We start from the raw sequence: 25,373 nt of genomic DNA, 5'->3' as shown, positions 1-25,373 counted from the left end.
ACAGTAATTCTGATAGCTCCTGCTTGGCCCAGACGCCATTGGTTTACCGACCTTCAGAGTCTCTCCATAGGGTCCCTGCCCGCATCCGGACCTTCCTCGTCTGTCTTGGACGGCGTGGCTCTTCAGTCTTCCATCTTAAGAGCCAAAGGATTTTACTAGCTCTGTAATTCAGATGATGGTTCGGGCACGAAAGCCTTCCTCTGGCCCCATCTATTACAGAGTTTGGCACTCCTACTTTCAATTGTGCTCCCATCAAAAATATGACTCTACAGTTTTTAGGGTCTCCCAAGTGCTTTCTTTTCTCCAGGCTGGGTTAGACCTCGGTCTACGCCTGGCCACCCTGAGAGTTCAGTTATCTACACTATCAGTTTGGTTTCAGCGAAGGATCGTCTCCCTGCCAGATGTTAGAACGTTTTTGCAGGGTGTTCTGAAGGTTCAGCTTCCGTTTGTCCCTCCGGTAGCTCCGTGGGATTTGTCTTGGATTCTCAGGGCTCTACAAGCTCCCCCATTTGAACGCCTGAACTCAGTAGACCTCAAGTGGTGGACAGCAAAGACAGTTTTTCTTCTCACTATCTCCTCTGCCCGCAGGGTCTCTGATTTGCCACCGCTTTCTTGTTGCTCCCCCTTTGTAATTTCTCACCAGGATAGAGCTGTTATTTGTACCAGGGCGGGTTACTTTCCTAAGGTAGTATCCCGTTTTCATCTAAATTAAGAAATTGTGGTTCCAGTCTTGAGACCTCTCTGTAGGTGAAGCTTCTCTGGATGTTGTACATGCCCTCCGTATCTACATGGATCGTACCAACTCTTTTAGAAAATCAGACTCTTTTTGTGTTGTATGGCTTTCACAAGCGAGGCTGGCTAGCTAACGCATAGACTCCTGGCTAGATAGTTTCGTATGATGATTTCTCAGGCTTACACACAAGCTGATCTCCCTGCTCCAAACACAGTGACGCATTCTATGCGATCTGTGGGACCATCGTGGGTGTTTCGACCTGGTGCCTCTACTGAACAATTGTGCAAGGCAGCTTCCGTCCACACTTTTCTCAAGTTTTACGCCTGTGATACTTTTGCCTCTCAGGATGCTTCCTTTCGGCGCCGGATTCTTCTTTTCTGATCAGGAGCGTCCCCACCCTTAAGGGAACTGCTTTAGTACATGCCTACGGATTTCTGTGGACCCTATGGAACTCTAATAAGAAAATAAGAGTTATGGTATAACATACCTTTGTTAACTCTTTCTTCAAGTATCATAGGGTCCACAGGGCACCCACCATAACGCACCTGATTGTTATTGGGTAATCTTTTTTTTTTTTTTTTTTTGAATTTCATTGATTCCCTCATCTGTAATGTACATTGCCCTTCCTTCTCTTTCTTTCTCCTGCCTTGGGCTTGGTTACAAACTGAGGGCCTGATTCAGATCCGCTCGCGAGCGCTAAGCGCTCGCAAGCGGGTCGATGGTGGCCCAGTGCACATGCGCACGATTGAGCCGGCTTCGTCGTGCGTATGCGTGAGACCCGGATAGCGACGGGCAATCCGTCGCTCCGGGTCTCATACCAAAGGGGGCGTGCTATCGATGTTGAGTGACAGCACGTCCCCTTTGGTGGGCGGGCCGGAGGCATAGCTGCCCAGACGGAGGCTTTCCCATGGGAGCGCCTACCGTCTGGGGTCGGCCCCACTGACATCACAAGTGATGTCAGTGGGAGTGCTTTCGGCTTTGTTAGAGCCGAAAGCACTCTGGGCCTTGTGGCAACGAGACCTTACCACAAGGGTCTCGTCGCAAGCCCGATGGTCACCCACAGCTATGCGAGCGGCCAGGAGGCCGCTCTGAAAAACAAGAAGGACGGCCCTGATTCAGAGCGAGCGCTCTGCCAGAGCGTCCGGCTCTGAATCAGGGCCTGAGTACCTGGAGCCAGGGGCGGGGTATATATAAAGGAGGAGGACCCAGTGCATCCTGGGTGCTAAAGCTTGTACCTGTTGGGTGCCTAAATCACTACAACCACATACCCCAAGGTAATTCTTGTGGACCCTATGGACCTTGAAGAAAAATAATTAACAAAGGTATGTTATATCATAACTCTTATTTTCTTCTACACAATCCATAGTGGATACAGGCTTAGACCATGGGGTATAGGTGGAGCAAAAGGAGTCCAGGCAAACAGTTAAGCTTCTTCCCCTATACCCAGCCCCAGGCAGGCCAGTTCAATTTGGCGCCCTGCAGGAGCAACGCACATGTTAGAGACTGCTCTGCAGTCTAAGTTTCATTTTATTTATTTTACTTTTTTAGATTAATATGAGTAGCCCGCACTGCCGCTCCACTGGTGGCCGCGGCACTGGCAAGATGGTCAGTGACCTCGGTCGGTCTCCCAGCACACACTGGGGACCTGCATCCGCAGCCAGGTGCTGGGGAAGGAGCACAGACGATGTTCAGAGGTAAGAGCTGCTCCCTGCTCAGGGAGTAGCGCTGCAGCGGCTGTTGCCACCTGTGTAGGAGACCACAGGTCGACGGTGACAGTGGCCGCCTGGCGCCTGCACCATACCACCAGGGCACAGGCAATGGAGCGCTTGCGGCAGCCATGCCACAGGGATTCTCCCTCCTCTCACCCCTCCCAACTGAGACACTGAGCAGCCATTTTAAATGGTGGTTCAGTCAGTCTCTGGGGAGCAGTAAAGGGCTCCTGTCTCCCTGTATACCTATTTCTCTGCGGTCAGGTTATACACTACGCTCCTTCCATAGACTGGGGTTTGGATTGTTGAGCATTAACTGCCCATTTACACATTCATTGCACTCCCTCCCCCTTTTATTGCACACAGTAGTTTACCTAACGAGTGTGTATGAACTGCCCTGGATTGCTTACTAGGTTTTCCAAGGTCAAATCACCCAGGGGTCGGGGTTCTTCAGTGTTGTGTAACTGCAGAACTTGTACCTCTGTACTTTTTCCTCGGGCTCCGTACCACGATGGGCTCTGCTTCAGTGTTTTGCAGATTTGCAGCCATAGTGTCAGTTAGCCATGACTTCCACCTGGAACCTGCCTAGACTACCTCTCTTTTATAGGTAAGGTAGCAACATCCTCTGCAGTGTCAGAGTCTGTCCGTCACACCAACTGGCAACCCCATGGCCCACTCCCCCTTGTAGTATCCCTACTGGAGCCTAGCTGGGTATGTTATAGCATTCTGCCTTAGGAGCCATGGATACAGCCATTCTCGCTTTAAGCGCTGGTGTTTGCATCTTTTCAGCTGAGGCTGGACAGGAACCGCACTTCAGGCTTATTACTGCCTCACAGCACTGAGGTCGTATGTTTGATTCCCACTACGGACCTAACTGTGTGGAGTTTGTATATTATCCCTGTGCTTGCATGGGTTTCTTCCGGTTTCCTGCCACACCAGTCTAGATAGTTCTGCGTCCTAGTCTAGATAGTGTTGCATTTCTGTCCGGTAATTGGAAGTTCCTCGGCTCACTGGGACATGGTGTCTAATATTTCAGACCTTTGTCAATCCCATACCGCAGCTAAATATAGCTGCCCGGTTTAACTGGTTAAGAGCTGTTCTTTGCTTCAAGGTTACCGAAGCTTACAGCCACGACACCCTCAATACGCTCGATGTCATCTGATTTCGGAGGCTAAACCGGGTCAGGCCTTGGTTAGTGCTGGGAATTCCAAGTGCAGTAGACTACAGACCTCCTAAGGCTAGCGCTTCGGTCGGTAGACTTTACGGCATTCCTGTCTTTTGCGCAGCGTGTGGACCTTCTATGGAGGGCTCGCCCTAATAGGCACCTCCGGGTTTCTAGGTTTCTAAGCTCCTTGCATCCTTCAGTTCTCTACTTGCTGTGGATCTCCTCAGTGCATGCTCACGTGGTCCGCCTAGTCAAGAATGCTGCCCTTTTTAGTCCAAATACGGAATCCCTTGGGATCCGTCGGACAGGACAGTGGAACTTTCATTAAAAGCGACATGCTGTGTAATCTGCAGACGCTATCGCGCATCCAGTCCTGATTTCTGCTTATGTAGCTATAGCCTTTGGAGGCTGGACAGATGCTCTTTAGACCTCAGCTCAGTTTCCCATTGGAACGAGCTGCGTCAGGTGAGAACATCTAAGGGTGGCCTCTTATATAGAAGAGGCAACAATAGCTATTGGTGTCCTGACTTCAGGTGGCAGCATCCTTGGAGGCTGTTAGGCGAACTCTCTGGCTTAATTTCTGGTGCACTGACTCAGACTTTTGGAAGGCCATAGAGGCTCTTCCACTTTCAGGTCATGATCCTGTTTTGGACAGGATGGTAGCCACAATGATAGAGTCCAGGACGACCTTCCTCCCTTTTGTGACTTAGTTTGCGATCTTTTAATTTTCGCTCCTTACCTTGGAGGGAAGGACCAAGGGCCAATTTTTCTCAGGGCTCCAGGTTACCCAGGTATACCAGTTATCCTACCTCCAGACCTACTGACAGGCTTGTGCTTCAATAGGCAAATCTACACCTAAGGGGTTCCAGTGTGGAAGAATGCCGTTTCAAACACCTGGATGGCGACCACGTAGGATACCTGAGGGTGAGGTTTTTTTCTCCTGGGGGCTATGCCGTAGCCTTTCAGGAAAGGCCTTAGTTCATGTGGGCAGTGTGTCAACTTCCGACTGTCGGTAGTCTTCCTCCCCAGAGTCCGGGTTGGGGAAGAGAGCTTCCTCGGCCAACTGATTATCTACCCAGGTGAATGAGGGCTTTGTCCAGATGCCTTTTGGATCCTAATTCATCTCTGGTGGTGGCCGGACATTGCCTTTGCGGCATCTTGACACGAACACAAACTCGAGGTACTTCTCCTGTACCAGGGTTCTGGGAGCCCTTTGGGTGAGCGTCTTGCTGGTCCGGCAGGAGTTCTTTCTTTCGTATGTCTTCCCTCCAATTTCATGGATCCATGGGTCCTCTGTGGGCTGCAGTGGCATGGTAATCCTGGCTGCCTCCAATGGGCCTTGATGAGCTTGGTACGCAGATCTTCTTCTGTCTGAATGACTGTCTTTGTCTGTTTTTCGGAATTTGGGAGCAAATTGTTGATTATACATTACCAGATTTTTGTTCAAACCAGCCAACTAGTTTACTGGTTGCAAAGATAATCTTTAGATGTGTGGCCAGCTTTAGCCCTTTTAAATAGTATCTGACTTTGTATGTGGATTGAAGCTATAGTGTAATTAGTTTGCACATGTGTTGTGTGACATACAGTAGGTTAAAAAGAAAATAACCTTTTCCCCCTGAAGCATATCAAATTTTAACAGAAAAGATGTGACAGTATCTCTATTGCTAGAGTGGGTAATCCAGATATGCTGTGAAGCAATTATTTTCAATTTGATAACTGTAGTAAATTACTCATGTATATTTCCCAGCTCCTACTTATTATGTACATTATACTTTATGTATGTAAATACTTTTTGTTCAACACAGGTGTCACAGATCGATTCAATCTTTGAATGCTTTATTGAAAACGAGGAAACCGACTTACAGAGTACAATGATGGACTCCATAGAGTGGGCAAATATAGTAGTCGATGTTAACATGATTCTGAAGGTACTAGACAACTTTCCTGTAATGTGCATTATATAGCATGGTTTGGGCTTAACTTTGGCTTTATTTTTTGTAAATGTGATTGTGAACAGGTTTATTTTTAATGAATGTTTGTAGTGCCATAACTATACAACACACTTACATTTTAGGCATTTATTATAGAACAGATTTTACTTGTTTCCTAACCAGTTTAATATTATCATGAATTAAAGTGCAAAAGGATAGACATATGAACTGGAGGACACATTGCAAATACAGTACATGCAACCTATCCACAGAGGAAACCTAGACAATGAATACCTTTTGTCATATTTAGCAGGCAGACTTTAATATAGGTTCTGCATTAATGTGACCACAGTTATACTTGTTTTATTATTGAATCTGTTGTATAATAAGCATGAGCATATACTTTTACTGTGTAAATTATATTATATTATATCCCACTATGATGATGTCTTAACTACATAATTAATCTCAAGCAGCATGTTTCTAAATATATACAGTATATACTGATTTACCAAGTTCAGGATATACTGATGTGCCATGTTAAGAGATTTTTCTCTTATATCCTCTTTGGGAAACACTGCTAACTCAGTTTTTCCTGAGTGCCTTAGTTGTATAGGTGCACTACAGATGGCTGCCTAGTTCTGTCTTGGTGGCAAAGCAGTACTGTGCAACATTCCCTCTTCATGATTTTAGTCATTGGTGAGACTTTTTGTTTTTCTGTTGTCAATGTTCTTCTGGTTATTTTAAGAGATCCACAAATTAGGCTGCCACAGGCTGGTCAGACATAGTTTGAGGTCTGTGGAATGTTCTCCAAAAGAATTATGTATCAGTTGGTTAATTTTAAGGGCCCTTGACCAGATCTTCCAGGTTGGCGAAAGCTTCTTGGAAGTTGTGGCATACTGTAGAGCCCTAGCTAGGCAGATTTCCTGTCCACAGTTCTAAAATGTTAGTGTTTGGTGGTCTGTCTCCAAAGTTGGCTTTGGTTAAAGTTTTTCTTTCACACAGATTGCTAAGTGTACCCACCCTTCCCTAGGGATAGCTTTGGAATGTCCCTAAGTTTATCCCAAAGAGGATGTAAGAGAAAATAAGATTTTTGTACTTCCTTTAAAACCTTTTATCTAAAGGTGCCCATCCACTAGCAGACATGAAAACGACTGCACGATTACGACATTGTAATTGTGCAGTCGTTTGTCAGTCTGTGATGAGCCTACACTCAACGAGCAGTCGTTCAGTGCAGGCTCATCAATCATCTGGAAACATGCTGAACCTGACGATATCGTCAGATTGTCCAGCATGTTTGCACAATGATAGATGTCTAAACGACCAGCGGGCACGTGCATCGCTGGTCGTTGAAGACATTTTTACAAACAATTTGCAAGCGATTTGTAAACTATTAACGATATCGTTATCGATCAATCGCTCACATAAATCATCTAGTGGATGGGTACCTTAAGTCTTTTTGGGAGACACTACTGTCCCACCTACGTGGCTTTGTGGTTACTGTGAATGTTAAAGTGGTTACACACTAGACGATATGTTGTCCGATCCTGTGGGTTGGAGTGACATATCTGGTACATCGTCTAGTGTGTACCCATTATATATGCGCTCTGGGTACACCTTGCTAAGCATTACAGTCCGATTTTTTTTTTTTTTGTAATTTTGGTTCAATTCTGAGGGCTTTGTAAAAAAAAAAAAAAAAACGACTTCATGCAAGGAGGGGTTATATGGTGAGGAGATAAAGTACAAATAAGTTGTAGCAGTTTGAATGCAAGATCCTGCACTGCACTTTCTATACCCTAAGGTTAGTAGTGTCAACCCAAATGGAGTTAGAGAGAAAAATGTAATAAGTAAAAAAAAATACTATTATCGTGCATATATTTCTTTTCCAGTATATTCCTAGAAGATTTGGGGCTTACCATTTAACCGTGTACAAGCATATAAACATGTATACTGCTAAACAAATTAGGTGCTTTAGAATGTTGTACCTCTTGTGCAGCAACCCCAGAGGTGGATTGTGATGACACACTTTGAATATCTTATTCCTATGCCTGTTATTTCCCTCATCTAATGTTTCTGTTGTACTTAGTTTTACATGTTAAGCTCACAGTTGCCAGAAATAGCTTTTTAAGCATTGGACTGCCATCATTATTGGTACACAAGGGGTTAAATACTAGTTAGCTCTGTACTCTAATAGAGTGTCTGTAACTGTTCTTTACTGACTTTTTTCATTGATTTTCATAGAAAGCTATGCTAGCTATAGGGCCTAGTAGATTGATATTGCTCTCAGCCAAGATGAAGCTTTTACAAATTTGTTTGTCTTTTTTTTCTTTTTTAATTAGCCTTCAAAAAATATATCATGGAATCTTTTATTTAAAAATAAAAAAAACATGTATAATTACAAGATTTCTATACTTTTTAGGATATGTTACATGCAGCGTGTCAATACCGACGGAGTAAAAGTTCTCTTTATAACCGTGAACACACCGAAAAAGAACCGGAGTATATTCCATGGACAGGTATGTAAAATGCTGGCTTGTCCAGGCTAGTTAGTTATTACCAATTATTAATATAGCGCATGCATTTTCAGCAGCGCTTCACAGAGAATGTTTGGCCATTCACATCAGTCACTGCCCCAGTGGGGCTTACTCTGTATATTCCCTACCACATGTACACACACACACTAGGGTTAATTTTTGTTGGGAGCCAATTAACCTACCAGTATATTTTTGGTGTGTGGGAGAAAACAGGAGCACCTGGAGGAAATCCATGCAAGCACAGAGAGAATATACAAACTCTACACAGTTAGGGCTGTAGTTGTGTGTGTGTGAACAATTGCACTCTATGTAATGTATACTTTAGCATTTACTTAACTACACAGCAACAGTCTCCAATTTATTGGAATTTTGGGGCAATTCTGGAGTGGGATTCTTAATGAGGGTTTAGGCAATAATCAGTACAGATGTAAATTTACCTCCAACCTATTAACCTACTACTTATTCTTCGATCTGCAGCTTCCAGTGGGCCTTCTGGTATCCGTACAGTAATTATACGTCAGCACAATGTAATTCTGAAGAAAGTTTACCCGCAGGCTGATTCCAGACTCCGCATGGATCTAATTGAACAGCTGGTGGCACTGTTAAATTATTTTCTTGAGGATTACGTCACTCAGTTGAAGTCTGTGGATCGACCAACTGACCAAGAAAGATATAGCATTCTAGAAACAGAGTATGCACAAAAGAGATCAGAACTCTTAACTCCTTTTTGTAAGTGAAATGTTTGCAAAATGCTCCATGGTTATCCTAGATTAAAGATAAGTAATATAATGTAGAATGTGTTGGTAGATTGTGCTATGTGCTACAGGGGTTATGGAGATAGATGGCAATTATTTGCAGTTCTAGTTTCTCTACTTTTCTCCTGTATACTTGAAGTTTGCAAATGCTTAAATGCAAGCCAAATGTCCTCTAACTTAAAGTGCATTGTTCTATATATAGATAGATAGCTATATTACTATATAATAATAATTTCATTATTCTGTAGTGACTCTGGGACAGCATCAATGGGCATCTAGTCTTGCTGAGAAGTTCTGCGATTTTGATATCTTGGTGCAAATATGTGAAAGTACTGACAACCAGAATAGACTGCAGCGATACATGACTCAGTTTGCAGATCAGGTGTGTATCACTTGTGACTTATGGCATTGAGTGTTTTATTATTCTTGAAATTAAAATATTGATGATAACCTAATTTACTAATTAGACTCTTTTAAGACTGATGTTGTTCAAAAGCTACAGAATCTAAAAATAAACTACCTGTTTTTAAACTGGAGTGCAGTGAGCTTACAATTAAGTGCTGTTAAGATTAATAAGAATTCACGTTTTGTGATATGGCAATAGTCTTTCTAACGTGCTTTTTTTTTTCCCATCGAGAAGAGAGAAAATAGGATTTTTGGTCAACTTAACGTTAAATCTTTTTCTCTTAAGCAGGCTGGGGAACACTGGACAATGGGGATTGTAGGTTGGGGCTGGAGCTGGCACTTTAAATTAAACTGTAGCTTCAAAAAAGTAAGCTCCTCCCCTCTGCAATTCTAGTACTTCTTTAAAAGAGTCTGGAGAGGAGTAGCCGGAACCTCCTGAAACTGTTAGAACAACCAAACAAACCAGTAAGACCCGTCAAGAACCAAACACATCCCATGACTGAGCGTGGGGGAGCGATCGCAGTGTTCCCCAGCCTGCTTAAGAGAAAAGGATTCAACAGTAAGTTGACCAAAAATCCTATTTTCTCTTGCAGGAAGGCTGGGAACACTGGACAATGGGACTTTCAAAAGCCGCTCTCAGGGGAGGGAACACTCAGGCTGCCTGACCAGAGAACTGTAAAGAACCCCCAGAGAATAGTGCGGTGTACCAAAGAAGGCGTGTCCAAGGAAATCTGCAGAGCTCAGCCAACTAGCATAGCCAGATCATCCCAGTTCCGGGAATTCGGAGAAAGAACCGGAAGGACTATATCCGAAACCAGTGTCTGTTGGAATCGTAAAACCTATACAGGGGAGAGCACAATCTTCATGGAAGACGAGCCAAGACGGCTTGCAAACCCTAAATACAGAACTACGCCAAGGGAAGGCAATAGCCATAAGGTAGACCAGCTTCCAAGCAACTAACTGAAGTTCCATTGAACGCAACAACTCCAATGGAGCCTGTGTGAGAGCCCAGGAGACTAGATTCAGATTCCAAGGCTCCACCTGCGGACGAAAGGGTGGCCAATACACAGCACACTGTGCAAAAACAGTTTGGACCCTTGGTAAAAGAGCCAAATGCCACTGGAAAGAAAATTACAGGGCCAAAACCAGCTTCCAAATCCTTCAGAAGGAAGGCCAAGAAATGTGAGAGGCGAAAACTTGTAACGATTACACCACGAGAGTTTCCAAACCCGGAGGTAAGAGCGAGATGGAAACAGAGACTAGGCTTGCAGCCTAGTATGGACCACGAGAGAGAAATATCCTGCATCCTTATTACTCCCAGGCACAGAAAGCCAGGCACGAAAACCAACCGAGGAGGTGCCCTGGTAGAAAACAGCCTACCGACCTCGGGAGAACGTCCACGTACCATGACAGGGAGGGAAGTCTTAATGCCCCTGGAGACCTGAGAGAACAGTGTGGACAGCAGAAACAGATGCTCTGGATAAAAAATTCCAGTCAAGGCATCCACTTGCGGAAGCCAGCGGATACCCGGATCCCATAGAAAACTGTGAAGCCTTGCAAAAGTCCCAAAAGGCCATGAGATCCCCACGTGGAAGACCTCACTCCTGAGCAGTAGGAGAGAGAGAAACGTGGTTCTGCTGAGGAAGTCCACTGTCCTATGTCCCACTACCGGCATGACCACCAGAGAGACGGAACAAAGGTTTCCGCCCCAGAAAGACTTCGGCATCACTGCCGAGCACTTTTACCTGCCGAAAGATGTACCTATGCCATCATCGGGTCGTTGTTCGACCGGTGAGGACGGACGGTGACCCAAGGCCCCAGACCCGAAAAGCAACTTCATGGACCTCAGCCAAGGAGACTCGCGGCTGTGGCTACAATGAGTCAATCCGGAAGGATCAAGGAGTGGACCTGGAGGAGGAGAACGGAAACAGAGGTATCCTTCACAAGCAGGACCTCAGGCAGAACCTCCGAAGTGGGCCAAATTGTGATTCCTGCTGTGCGCACTATGCGCGGAAGCACCGACCATAACAGTATGGCCCGGAATAGACAAAGAACCAAATCAATTACCCACTGAGGAAGTAGGACGACCTGCCTCAAACAAAATCCGAAGACATGCGTTCCAGACGTCTAGCGAAGAGGTGTTGGCCTCCATGCTGTGGATCCCAGATCGGCGAGAGTTCATATGAACGGAACTTGCCCACCCCCTGGTGCTCCAGGCACGAAGAGACGAGAGCGCCCGGAATGAGGTGGTCGGCCTGCGAATTAGGAAGGAGATAAAACCCCAGTTTCTGTACCTGCGGTGAAACTGGAGCAAAACATGCCGGCTGAGAGGAGTGGGATGAGAGCCCGGCCCAATTGTGAAAAAACAATAAGCAACGCCATGGTGGTGGACCTCCGAGTCAGAGATGGAACCATAGCAAAAGATGCCAAGCACCCAGCTGGCCGAAGACATCACCAAATGGTCGCTAATCCGGAGCAACAGCCCTACCACGTGCAAGTGAACTGGGTAGAGTGAGAGAGAGATACGGAGAGTGTTACTACGGAAAACAAACCCCTGCTGGGGATAAACGGCTTGTGTCGGACTGACCAGAGTACTCACCACCTCGAAGGAGGAGCGAAAACTTGGCAATGCGGATGCCGCCGTTAGGGACGACCACCGACAGAGAAAGTCCTTACCAAACCGAAGATCGTGTAAGGAACAATCTGGTAATAAATGCAAAGAGTAGAGCCTAAGTGCCCTTCAAGCAAAACCGGCCGTAGCTGACAACCCGGATGCTACCTGTGCCCCGTCTTGCCTGGCCTCCCACACAGTGCTTGCCGTGCATGTCCTGCCAATGCAGAAGAGAATCCCAGGGCGAATCACTGTGAAGCCCCACAACGAAGTCGGGAGTAGTAGTGACCATAGCTCACGTCACCCATGCCAGGGCTTGCCAAGGCCGGATAACGACCCCAGAACCGGACCGGAGACAACATCCAAGGTCTAGCTAGCGGATTCCACTGGATGCTGAGCCCTGCCCAGGTAGGGGAGTGTGGTGTTATAAACGGCTAAGACTACCGTGGGAGGTTCTTCCCCTTGGATACTCAATCTGCTGGAAGCAACTGTGTGAGGAACAGAGCCCTCCGAATCTGGCATCTCCTAAGCCTCCCTGATGAGACCAGAGAGATTCGCCGAAGGCAAAGTAATGATTTTCCTTCGCCATCGCTTGGACTGACCCAGAGCCATCGCTTGGGAATCAATAATTAAACCGCCTACAGAGTGGTGCGCAGCAGCAATGAGAGATTCGGCGAAGGGAAAGTAATGACTTTCCGTCGCCAACGCTTGGGCTGACCCAGAGCCACCGCTTGGGAATCAATAACTAAACCGCCTACAGAATGGTGCGTAGCAGCAATGAGGCGGAAAGGACAGCAGGTCCTATTCCTTTGGGACTGCGCAAGGGCTTTCCTTTGTAAAACTACTAATGGGGCACTGGGAGGAGGAAGACTCCTCCCCCTGCACCTCGCATAGCAGTGGATTCCTGCAAAAAACGTGCCAAAATAGAGGAACCTGATGTAAGTTGTAACGTCGCACAGAGCCAGAGCAGGACATACCTTAGCTGGGAACGTAACCCTATAGAGGGAACAAAGCCCGTGCCAGTGATGAGGGAATACCCAAGCCTGAACTTGGTCTCCGTGTGAAGCACCACTAGCAGGGGTGCCGAGAGGGAGGGGGGAGTGGGTACTAATGGCCCGGGTTTGCTGCAGGGGCTCGTGGGGGCCCGGGCCCGGCACCGCTCCCCCTCCGTTTTACGTCGCAGCCCTGCGAGACTGCTCGCAGTCTACTATGCCTATGGGGGGAGCGATCACGCTGATCGCGCCCCCCATTAGCTGTACGCCGGGCAGAGGGGCATAATTTTTCCTCTTTTTTTAAGGGGGCGTGGCCATGCCTACCGCAATTAGGCCACACCCATCTGTCACCTAGGCCCGGAGCAACTGTCGGCGGCCCTGACCACAAGCTGCATTAGGGTGTTCACCAACCTACTAAGCCCCAGCCCACGCAGGTATCACCCTGGTGGGCGCAGCACCCCAGAGGGCAATTGTTCGTTACCCCATGCATGGAAGTATACAGCGCCCAAAATACAGCAAAATCCCTGCATACCAACTCCACACAGTTAGGACTGTAGCAGGAATCGAACCCACGACCGCAATGCGGTGCTGCAATAATGCTAACCATTACACAGTCTGTGTTGTCAGGGTAGCGGATAGATCCTCTTAAGTAGATGTACCCTGCCTTCATCAGTTGCTGTCTAACGTTATTAGTCACTATCTACGTGGACATAGAGGGGGTATATAAACCTGTGGAAAGCATGTTGTCGGAGCCACCCGCTTCTGTAACATCTGACAGCAGGTGTGCACCTAAACCCTATTAGCAGGTAGCTATTAAAACCGGTACCCAGGCTGTTAGTACATGAAAACAGTGTTACAAAGACAGCTAATACAGCAACAAGGGTACTTAGCCTTCCAGAAGACCAACACCGTAGCTGCCGGGGAGAGGAGTTGTGCTGTGCAGAGCAGGCGAATGTAGCAGTCCTGGCAGAAGGATGACTCATCCGTGCATCCCCTGCTGTCCCCGTTGACTGTACCGCTGCAAGAGGGGGAGAGCAGCGCTGGAAGCTCCGCTGCCTCCAATCTCCACTCTCCTGGGGACACCAAGTACTTCCCCGTGTGAGGAAAAACTGTGGTCAAGCCCGGCTAATCCAGGCAGCCTGTGGCGTGCACACTGCTCCTGCATTTTTGTGAGAGGAGCCACTGCCAAGCAAACCCGGCAAAATGGCGGCTGCCATTCGGGAGCACAACAACAGTCAGCACCGTCTAAAAGGGCGACAGTTTGCGCTGGTTCCCCTGGGCACAGGCGGTCTCAACAGAGACCAGAGTGCCGTGGGGGATTCCCCGCAAAGCGCACCTCCCCCATGCTAGTGCGCTGAACCAAGTTCCAAGTCGCCGCTGCACAGACCTGACTAGAAAGAAAAAGAATATACAAAGAAAAACAGAAAAATCTAAGCTACAATAAACAGCTGTGTAGCAGCCCTCCTAAAACATGCCCTACTCCTCAGACACTTATAGAACACTGGAATTGTGGGATTGCAGGGGGGAGAAGCTATTTAAAGCTGCAGTTTAAATTAAGTGCCAGCTTCAGCCCCAACCTACAATCCCCACTGTCCAGTGTTCCCCAGCCTTGCTGCAAGAGAAAAGCGATATATTAGAGATCTGTATAGAGCAAGGTAAACCCAGGTTAGTCAATTTGCACTTAAATTGTGTTTGAATTTTATTACTAGAGTCAGTTAATGGGAACATTTACTTAATAAAATAGACAAATGCAGCACCATCCTAGTACAGATAATGAAGCTTTCTGCTTGCTTAAAGAACTAAAAACAAAAATCTAAAAAGTAAGTGAAATAATTCCACATCCCTTTTGTGTTAAAAAAATGCCTGTCCGATGCGATATTTGCCGGGAAACTGTCGGCCGCATCGGGCAGTGTATGCCCAGCGCAGCCGACAGACAGACATTTCCTGTGTTCCTTCCTACGGAAGGAACAGGGAAATGTCTCCTCCCTCGGGGGCGGAGCGCGGATGTCGGGCTATACACTGTGAGATTTCTCTCTCAGTGTATGCCGCGGACATCTGCGGCTGGCAGCCGGCCAGATAAAATGTCTGTCGGTCTGACAGACATTTTATCTGGCAGTGTATGCCCAGCATTAGTCATATACTGTATAAGCAAGGTTTCAAATATTTATAATTGCTGCAATATTATAAATATTTTTGTAAACAAGGCTGTTTGTAACAACTGTCTGACATATGTGGAGTACACACTTGAACGACAAATCATTAGATTGGCCTACCTGTCGACCGATCTAATAATTTGGCAAGGTTATGCACAAATTACTTTGTGCATACACACTTACCAATTGGCCACTTGATATGTCTGACTAGAAGAACCGTCTCTGATGTCACTGGTTCCTGTGGCCAGCATAGGGTTCGGTCGGTCTTGTGTACACAAAAGCAGATGGGAAGTATATATTTTTCAGATGCATCGCACCTGTCATGCAGCGTAGCCAATGCAATATATCTTTGAAAGACTTCTTTCACAGATGTATTGTGTGTACACACTGCCGGATGGACTGAACGATATGTCGTATGTCGGCTGTACAAACGATATATTGCATAGTGTGTACCCAGCAATAGACATGGACCTCATTCAGAGTCGGTCGTTGCGGCCGCACGGTCGTACGCCACCGATGTTCGCTAAACTGCGCATGCGTAAAGTTCGCAATGCGTGTGCGCAAACTAGCTGCTACGATCACAAATTTCTCTCTCCTTCAACACAGCCAGGTCGGTAGTTTGAGTGACAGAATGAGGCGTTTGTGGGTGGTAACAGGGGAAGGTGCTTGAAAACGGGGGAGTGGAGATCCGAACGCAGGCGTGCCTAATTATGCGAACAGCGTTTTATGGGAGTGCATAATTAACAAAGTAGTGTCATGGCACACGTGACATGGGTGGTTTGTACACTGACCTGATCGTAATGCTTAAGAGAGAGGGTATGGTCAACCTTAAGCTCTACGACCAGTTCCGATGGTCTTGATTAATCCTTATATGGCCGGAGATGACGTGTAATGCGTACGAGAAGGGGGCGTATTTTTTGTCTTACGGCCGCATCCTCCCCTTGGTCGGCCAGCTAACGATCCGATCTTAAGGACGCAACTTGCGAGTGCATCATTTGCATATCCGGCCCCTTTTCCCTTACGACCGTGCGGCCGCAACGACCGACTCTGAATGAGGTCCATACTCCTATGTAGAGTGAATACAATATCGGATTATCATGAGCTTGGAAACCTGATTAATGAACAAAAACGTTAGGCAGCTGTTAACTAAGCTTTACAGATAAATCTTTTGGCTCAAGTGGTATTTTCATCTGTTCTCTGTGTGAGCAGTAAGTATTCTTTTTATACTCTTTTGCAGATTTCCTGGTATTGCCTTGAAGTTTCAAAGACTCTTTACTACTAAATTTGCATTTGCTGTAATATTAGGACATTATAGTTATCAAATATTATAGAAATGTTCTGAGCTTATTTGTATTGTCATTTTAATGTTTGAATTTCCCCTTTATATCAAGAATTTTTCAGATTTCTTGTTCCGCTGGTATTTGGAAAAAGGAAAGCGTGGAAAGCTTTTGTCTCAACCAGTTTCTCAGCATGGACAGCTGGCTTCTTTCTTGCAAGCACATGAACATCTTAGTTGGTTACATGAAATCAACAGCCAAGACTTTGAAAAGGTAAACGGGCATTTGGTTGTGTGTATTTGGGGAAGGAAGTGATGAGAGGTGTGCAGGTCTGACTGAAGCACTCTTTATAGGATACTTTTTATACTTTTGTTTTTCTTTTGTTCTGTTTCCTGGCAGTAGGTTTGCCTATCATCTCCAGTCACTTTAGAACCCAACACCCTGATAATTTCCTGCCCCGCTCCTGAGGTTTTAAAGTAATTTTCATCATTCCCATGCTTTGAGCCCAGGTGGAGGGATTGATGATACGCAGGTCTACAAATGACTGTCAACTCCTGATTGGAAAAATAGAAATCAGACACTTCATTTGTACTAATAGACACTATATCATTTGTTTCAATATCTCTCAAAACTTTAAAAATGTAATATAAATAAGATGCTGCTTTACATTTTATATGAGATGTATCCGGTACATACTTGAAAACGAGATGAGTTTTATATTGCAGAATGACTCGGACCCATTGTGGTCGTACCTGTTTTCCACTATAGCTTCTCTAGATAGATTGTTCTTCATTCCTTCTTGCAAGGTCTTTATGTAAATTTATGGATGTGGCAGTGAGTGTATTCATCTACTTTACTTCTAAGGGAGCAGGCTTTAATGTTATGTACAGTAACTTGTATATTGAACCTTGTGCCTGTTTTCTAAAGTCGCTGCTAGTTTATCCTCGTGATATATATCACAACAAGGACAGTGGCGTAACTATAAATTTTGCTCCCCCATGCCAAAAAAAATTTCAGGCGCCCCCCCCTTCCCCGCCCAAAGATCAAACACACCCAAAGACGACGTTTAAGGTGTGTTGTTACATGATACAGTAACGTGCCTTACACAATGCCCCATATGCAATGCCCCCTGTAATAGTGCCCCATATGCAATGCCCCCTGTAATAGTGCCCCATATGCAATGCCCCCCTGTAATAGTGCCCCTTATGCAGGGCCCCCTGTAATAGTGCCCCTTATGCAGGGCCCCCTGTAATAGTGCCCCTTATGCAGGGCCCCCTGTAATAGTGCCCCTTATGCAGGGCCCCCTGTAATAGTGCCCCTTATGCAGGGCCCCCTGTAATAGTGCCCCTTATGCAGGGCCCCCTGTAATAGTGCCCCTTATGCAGGGCCCCCTGTAATAGTGCCCCTTATGCAGGGCCCCCTGTAATAGTGTCCATTATGCAGGGCCCCCTGTAATAGTGTCCATTATGCAGGGCCCCCTGTAATAGTGCCCATTATGCAGGGCCCCCTGTAATAGTGCCCATTATGCAGGGCCCCCTGTAATTGTGCCCATTATGCAGGGCCCCCTGTAATTGTGCCCATTATGCAAGACCCCCTGTAATTGTGCCCATTATGCAAGACCCCCTGTAATTGTGCCCATTAAAGTTGTGCCCCCCGTAGTTGTGGCCTCCCCAAACCTCTCACTTACCTGACTTTGCGCGCTGTCATCCGGGCTGTCTCTCCAGCTGCCACGCTGACTGGATCTAAATAGATCCAGCAGACTCTGCCCCGCAGGTTCCCCAGGTCGCGGGTGACGTCATGACGATGTTAGTGTACCTGACAGAACGGGCTGGGCTCTTTACTACATTGGGTTTCCCACATTGTGTGTATGAGTGCTATATACACATACACACACTACCGGTCAAAAGTTAGGGGTCACCCAGACAATTTTGTGTTTTACATGAAAACTGACTTTTATTTATCAAATGAGTTGCAAAATGAATAGAGCATATATAGTCAAGACATTGGCAAGGTTAGAAGTAATGATTTTTATTACTTCTAACCTTTAAGGATATTGAATTAGAACCTCTATACACTCCTGCCTATACCTTCTAATATCCTGCCTATACCTTCTAATATCCTGCCTATAAACCTCTAAGGATGACGCTATTTTGCGTACACCGTCATATAGTAAATAAAGACTCCAGACCTTTTACCTGTGGTTCCAAAGCACAAAGTGATATTTCAAGTAAAAGTACAGTCAGTTACACGCTATGATCTAAGTACAATTTAGCGCAAAGAATTATACAGACCCAAGTACAGTTATAGATGGCGCTCTGGACCTGATGTAGGCTTCAGCAAGAAACCCCCGTCTATTAGCATTCTGCAAGAAGACTCAGACTGGGGTCACAACACACACGTTTATTCTCTCACAGAAACACACAACACAATAGAGAGGCTTGTCGCTGATGCCATTGGTTCCCAGGAGGATGCATCTGTTGCAGAGCATTTAACAGGTTGATTCAAATAGACACAGTCCAGCCTCTAACAACTGGTTGTCTCTGGTTTCCTGTTCATGCACATCCTAAGAGTTGGTCATATAATGTACATTTCGGTGCTTTAAGTCTCTGCGGTCCATAAGTTGAGAATGCATGTTGCGATCTTCACACTGACGATATCAAAATGCTGTTGAAAGAGTGCTGATCAGTATAATATCAAACATGACTTACTTATCATGTATTAAACCTTAGCTACCAAATAACCTTTATTTCTCAGCAATTATAATAAATGAACAAACTTGAATCTTATACTTTAAAGCTTATGAGACCTTTTATGTGAATATGTACTGTGTAAGTATTTGGGGTTTGATATAAAGACGCTAGTTAACTTGGGGCAGATGCGTGCGAATGATGCTAATAAACAGCGTTTTCATACAGGGTCTTATGCATTCGCTAATATGCGACTAGTTAACAGCGCAATTGTGCGTATTAATGTGTGTATGAGAAATGGTGAAAGATGCAATCGCATGATGCTAATAGTAATATCGCCATATGTACTTAAGTGTAAAGTTTACCTAAAATGGCGCTTGGGCGGCCATTTGCAAAATGGCGTCTTGCGATCTCATTTTCTAAAATGGCGTCTTTACGATCTAATTTAAACTGATCTTGTCTCAGCCAATTAACCAGCTTCGACACCTTGCCAATGTCTTTCAAACTTTGCTATCATCAAAGCAATAATTATTGTCCTTCAAACTTTGGGCCTGATTCAGAGCTGCTCGTAAGCGGCCGCTCGTTCGCTCCGAGCGATGTTCGCGCAACTGCGCATGCGTATGGGTTGTAATACGCATGCGCGAACCAGTCACTGCGGTCGGAAATTGTGTGCTCGCAAAATAGCGAATGCCTGCTAATTTGATTGACAGAATGAGGCATTTGTGGGTGGTAACAGGGGAAGGTGCTTGAAAACGGGGAATGGAGATCCGAACACAGGCGTGCCAAATGCTCGAAACGGGCGTTTTAAGGGTGTGCATAATTAACATAGCAGCTTCATCGACCACGTCACTTGGTTGTCTTTTAGCCTGAACTGCTCGCATGATTGCGATAGGAAAATGCTACCACAAGCACTGCGAGCAGTTCATACGCCTTTCGATGTACTCGATTAATCTAATAAATAGCGGAGATGACGTAGGATGCGAGCGGCCAGGGGGCGTTTTTTAAAAAATAGCGAGCGCATGTTTCGTTCGCTCATTCAGACATAGAGGCGTCAACAGACCGCAAAGAGCGAGCGCTCTATTTAAATATGCGGCCCCTTTTTCTAAACGAGCGAGCGCAAATAGCGTCCGGCTCTGAATCAGGCCCCTTGTCCTTCAAACTTGTCCTTCAAACTTTGCTTTAGTCAAATAATGCTCCTTTTGCAGCAATTACAGCATTGCAGACCTGTGGCATTCTAGCTGTTAATTTGTTGAGGTAATCTGAAGAAATGTCACCCCACGCTTCCTGAAGCACCTCCCACAAGTTATATTGGCTTGATGGGCACTTCTTGCGTACCATACGGTCAAGCTGCTCCCAGAACAGCTCAATGGGGTTGAGATCTGGTGACTGCGCTGGCCACTCCATTACAGACTGAATACCAGCTGCCTGCTTCTTCCCTAAATAGTTCTTGCATAATTTGGAGGAGTGCTTTGGGTCATTGTCCTGTTGGAGGAGGAAATTGGCTCCAATCAAGCGCTGTCCACAGGGTATGGCCTGGCGTTGCAAAATGGAGTGATAGCCTTCCTTATTCAAATTCCCTTTTACCTTATACAAAACTCCCACTATACCAGCACAAAAGCAGCCCCTACCATGCTTGACAGATGGCGTCAGGCACTCTTTCAGCATCTTTTCACTTGTTCTGCGTCTCACAAATGTTCTTCTGTGTGATCCAAATACCTCAAACTTCGATTCGTCTGTCCATAACACTTTTTTTCCAGTCTTCCTCTGTCCAATGTCTGTGTTCTTTTGCCCATATTAATCTTTTCCTTTTATTGGCCAGTCTCAGATATGGCTTTTTCTTTGCCACTCTGCCTAGAAGGCCAGCATCCCGGAGTCGCCTCTTCACTGTAGAGATTGACACTGGCATTTTGCGGGTATCATTTAATGAAGCTGCCAGTTGAGGACTCGTGAGGCGTCTATTTTTCAAACTAGAGACTCTAATGTACTTGTCGTCTTGTGCTTTGGGGCCTCCCACTTCTCTTTCTACTCTGGTTGGAGCCTGTTTGTGCTGTTCTCTGAAAGGAGTAGTACACACCGTTGTAGGAAATGTTCAGTTTCTTGGCGATTTCTCGCATGGAATAGCCTTCATTTCTAAGAATATTGAAGATTATGGTTTATCAGTCACAAAGTACATACATGTCACCTAACTTCAGGGACAGTGGTAACCCTTTAAATAATCATACAGTTAAGAATAAGAATAGACTGTCGAGTTTCACATGAAAGTTCTTTTTTTCTGGCCATTTGGAGAGTATAATCGAATCCACAAATGAGTTGCTCCAGATACTCAACTAGCTCAAAGGAAGGCCAGTTTTATAGCTTCTCTAACGAGCAAACCCATTTTCAGCTGTGCTAACATAATTGCACAAGGGTTTTCTAATCATCCATTAGTCTTCTTAGCAAACACAATGTACCATTAGAACACTGGAGTGATGGTTGCTGGAAATTGGCCTCTATACACCTATGTAGATATTCCTTTAAAAACCAGACCTTTGCAGCTATTACAGTCAATTAGCAATTTAATGTTGTCTTCATTGGAAAAAAAAAATGCTTTTCTTTAAAAAATAAGGAAATTTCTAGGTGACCCCAAACTTTTGAACGGTTGTATGTATGTATGTGTGTGTGTATATATATATATATATATATATATATATATATATTTATGTTACCACACGACTGGCACTCCCCAGTAATATAGAAAATCTTGCCTCATGCCTTCCCTAGGGTAAGAGCCAAACAATATAGCAGTAGACGGGCGGCACTCGTTTGGCTTGTAAATGATCAGGAGAAATGCTCAACCTTTAGATCATCTTAATAGCATACCAACGTTTCAATCCCACACAGAGGATTGAGCCTTGAGAAAAATCCTCTGTGTGGGATTGAAACGTTGGCATGCTATTAAAATGACCTAAAGGTTGAGCATTTCTCCTGATCATTTACAAGCCCTACGAGTGCCGCCCGTCTGCTGCTATATATATATATATATATATATATGTGTGTGTATATATATATATTTCAGCAGAGAAACCGCACTCACAGGCCTCCAAATTCACCAACTGCTGGGGTGCCACATCTCAGGGAAGTCCGTCACACAGGAACACCCAAATGTATCCAAAGTATGTTCAGAGAGCACTCACCAGACTACTTAGCATTTTTATGCAAAAAATAAAAGGTCTTTAATCCATACAAAATTAGTCGACGTTTCGGCTCACAACAAGCCTTGGTCAAGACATGAATCTAAATTCACCATCACTGGACAAACAGCAGCTAAAAGTGCGCATAATCAGAGCATCTATATACCATAGGCAATTAGCTACTAATTGGCAACATACACTAAGTCAGGAAGTATCCAGAGCACTAGTTGGAATACAGCTGTACCCACCTTAAATTTAATGCGAGCAGTCTCATCAGCTCAAGCTCCGCCAGCGGCATATTACTGCTGGGCTCAACAACAGACACCATCGTGGAGCATCAAACGGGCGGGCGGGCGGGCATACGTCATCACGCACGCCCACATCACATGGTATATTGCATCAGCGCTTGCTAGGCAACACATACCCGGAAGTATCAACAATAACAAACTACTCCATGTAGCGCATCCATTCTACTGGTGACGCATTGATCCCCAATCGAGCATACTTATTAAACATAGTAATACTGTGGTTATGCACACTCCTAACAATACTACACAATAGACAAACGACATTAATATTGACAATACATAAAACACAATAAACATTGGATTCTATTAGAATACAGGTTGGTATCAACATCACATAAGCTTATTCGTCAAATATATAGTGTGTGTGTATATATTAGTGTGTGTGTGTGTATGTATATATGTGTGTGTGTGTGTATATATATATATATATATATATATATATATATATAGTTGGAAAGGGCATGCGCCTAATAGTGTGGTGATTTATGAAAAATTAGCACGTGCTCAAATATAAATGTGCGTACCAAAAGATAAACTTTTTCGCTTATCTGTAGTGCTTTTACTGGAACTCCATGTGGTGAAATAGACCCGGAATTCCAAAAGTGTCCAGAAACCTTAAAAAAGGATAGGCTCAAACAGAGCCAGAGAGAACACACATAGTGTAGTTATTTCTTTGAACACAGGTATCGTAATTAACATATAAATATGCGTACCAGAACGATACTTGGATCACTGCATATAGTGCTATGTGTCTTGGTGACTCCTTCAACATCCCATAATGGCCCCAATGGTACAAATGTAGATGGAGTAGGTCAGCTGGTGGTTTCCCTGCAATGGGGAGCCTCTGAAGAAACTGATCCTCCCTGGGCATTCAGTGTCTTCAGCTGGTATTCACTGTTCATGTAGATCACTTGATCCAGAAGATGCCGCTGATGCAGACCCGACGCTGGATGCCCATATATATATATACTATAATATCCGTTATTATTATCATTATAAGGGCCTTTTATATTAAGGTTGAATCCAAAAAAAACAGCGTTCTCCCACAGAGAACTCCTGAGGGGGGCATGGTGTTTAAGGGGATACACCTCAAAAGCTATTGGAGTTACCGAGTTACTTAGCTGAAATTTTTCATGGACAGGTAGAACTGTTGCTCGGTGCTGCATTGCAAATTTCAGGGCAAAAAGATTAGGTAAACGGGCATTTGGTTGTGTGAATGGGCTCCCGTTGCTGTGGCATTACCGCCCCCCTTCCCCCCCGACATTGCCTGGTGGCTCGACATGGAATGGCTGATATCCGCTCCTGAGTGATGGATCTGTTGCCACCACATATATTGGGTGGGATATGATCTAAGTCGTTGGATAGATAGATTAGACACCTTGACCCCAAAAGGCTTAAATGAATCGCAGGGATTACAATGTTTTTATAGATCAATCTGTTATTGATCTTTATTAAAGATCTTTGTATATATGTATTGTTGGGCTACCTGATATATTTACAGAACATGCTGTTTTATATAATAATTACTTATACATGATGCTTTTTAACAGTTGACATTGCGAATATGTTCCACTGATTGGTTTTAATTTTGTGACTTTGTGTGTTAGGCAACCATGAAAATGAGGAGTCAGCAGCTGTTGCTCTCCCTGGACGGCACGGCATGATGGCGTCACCTGGACCGCGCCGCCGGGTGTGCGGCGCGTGTAACAGTGAGCGGTCGGAAAGCAGTGTGCGTCCACGTGATTGCATTGGGGGTGATTGATTGCCTAATATGTGTATCTATAAATGTTGTTTGTGGTATGTACTTTATTTTTGATGGTCAGTGGCCCAAAACATTGGAATAAAGACCATACCATCTGAGTACCGCCATTATTGCCTGCAAATAAATATATATATATTATATATGAGTGCCACAAATTTGGTAATCATTTTGTCCATTTGTTTGATGGTTTCTAGCATATCATTGGAAATATGATGGATCCGTAATAATTTAGAGAACTGAAGACTCCTCTTTAATGCGGCTTGATGGAAACTGTCTGCTTGCAACATAGTGTTGCAATCAGTGGGTTTCCGGTAAATAGTTGTTTGAAGTTTGCCATCAGTCAGTTACCTGCACATCCAAAAAGTTGATAATTGATTTACTGGTGTTAAATGTGAATTAGATGTCAAGGTCTTTGCTGTTAATCTCATTCAGAAATTTAATGAAATCCGTCTCCGAATTTTTCCAGATGACGAACAGATCGTCTATGTAAAGGTGCGTACACACGGGACGATCTGTACCACCAACGACATGAAAGATATCTTTCAAAGAGATCTTTCAAAGATATCTTTCAGTGAGTCATCCTGCCGCATCTCTGAACATGCAAAGTTGACGATATCGTCCAGATTGGCCTGCATGCACAGACTATCATAGATATCGTTATCTTCATGCGGGAACGTGCATCGTTGGTCGTTCACTGCATAAAATGAACAATATATCGTTAAACGATATAGTTATCGTTCATATCGTAACGATATATCTGTCCGTGTACGCACCTTATCTTGTAAAAAATTGTATTTTGTTATAAATCACCGGATCTGAAAAAAATAAATCCTGCTCTATTTGAAACATAAATGCGTTAGCGAAGGCCGGTGCCGTGCATGATCCCATGGCACACCCCACTAACTGCAAGAAAAACTTGCCGTCAAAAAGAAAATAATTTATTTTCAAAGTTAATTCCAGCAATTGCAAGAAAAATTCCAAGTCGGGCCCACTATATAGTGGATCGGAAGACAACAATTTCCTGGTCGCCTCTATACCCCTGGCATGCGGGATGCTGGAATAGAGGCTGATAACATCTATTGTACACAAAAGACAGTCCTTATTTACATCTGTAAGGGCTTCTAGTTTCAAGTTGAATTCTGGTGTATCCTTTAGAAATGTGCTCTGTGTTTGTATTATAG

The 25,373-nt window shown here is 44.9% G+C and overlaps 1 protein-coding gene across 3 annotated transcripts in view; it reads left to right on the top strand.

Annotated features, from left to right (window-relative positions):
* NUP133 (nucleoporin 133) overlaps positions 1–25,373 on the top strand; it is a 238,180-nt gene that overhangs the window by 146,946 nt on the left and 65,861 nt on the right. For 2 of the 3 annotated variants that reach the window (XR_015878408.1, XM_088472517.1), the window contains exons 16-20: positions 5,413–5,535; positions 7,958–8,054; positions 8,550–8,801; positions 9,076–9,209; positions 16,380–16,538. Coding sequence is in view for 2 of the 3 variants with exons in the window: in XM_088472517.1 (XP_088328643.1) it covers positions 5,413–5,535; positions 7,958–8,054; positions 8,550–8,801; positions 9,076–9,209; positions 16,380–16,538 (765 nt within the window). In the remaining variant the exon portion in view is untranslated. Of the gene's footprint in view, positions 1–5,412; positions 5,536–7,957; positions 8,055–8,549; positions 8,802–9,075; positions 9,210–16,379; positions 16,539–24,037; positions 24,294–25,373 lie in introns of those variants that run through there. The other variant, XM_088472518.1, reaches the window with a different exon arrangement.

The sequence above is a fragment of the Taudactylus pleione genome, unplaced genomic scaffold (genome assembly GCF_031769625.1).
Source record: "Taudactylus pleione unplaced genomic scaffold, aTauple2 ptg000125l, whole genome shotgun sequence".
Taxonomy (NCBI): domain Eukaryota; kingdom Metazoa; phylum Chordata; class Amphibia; order Anura; family Myobatrachidae; genus Taudactylus; species Taudactylus pleione.
This window is presented reverse-complemented; position numbering and strand designations above follow the sequence as displayed.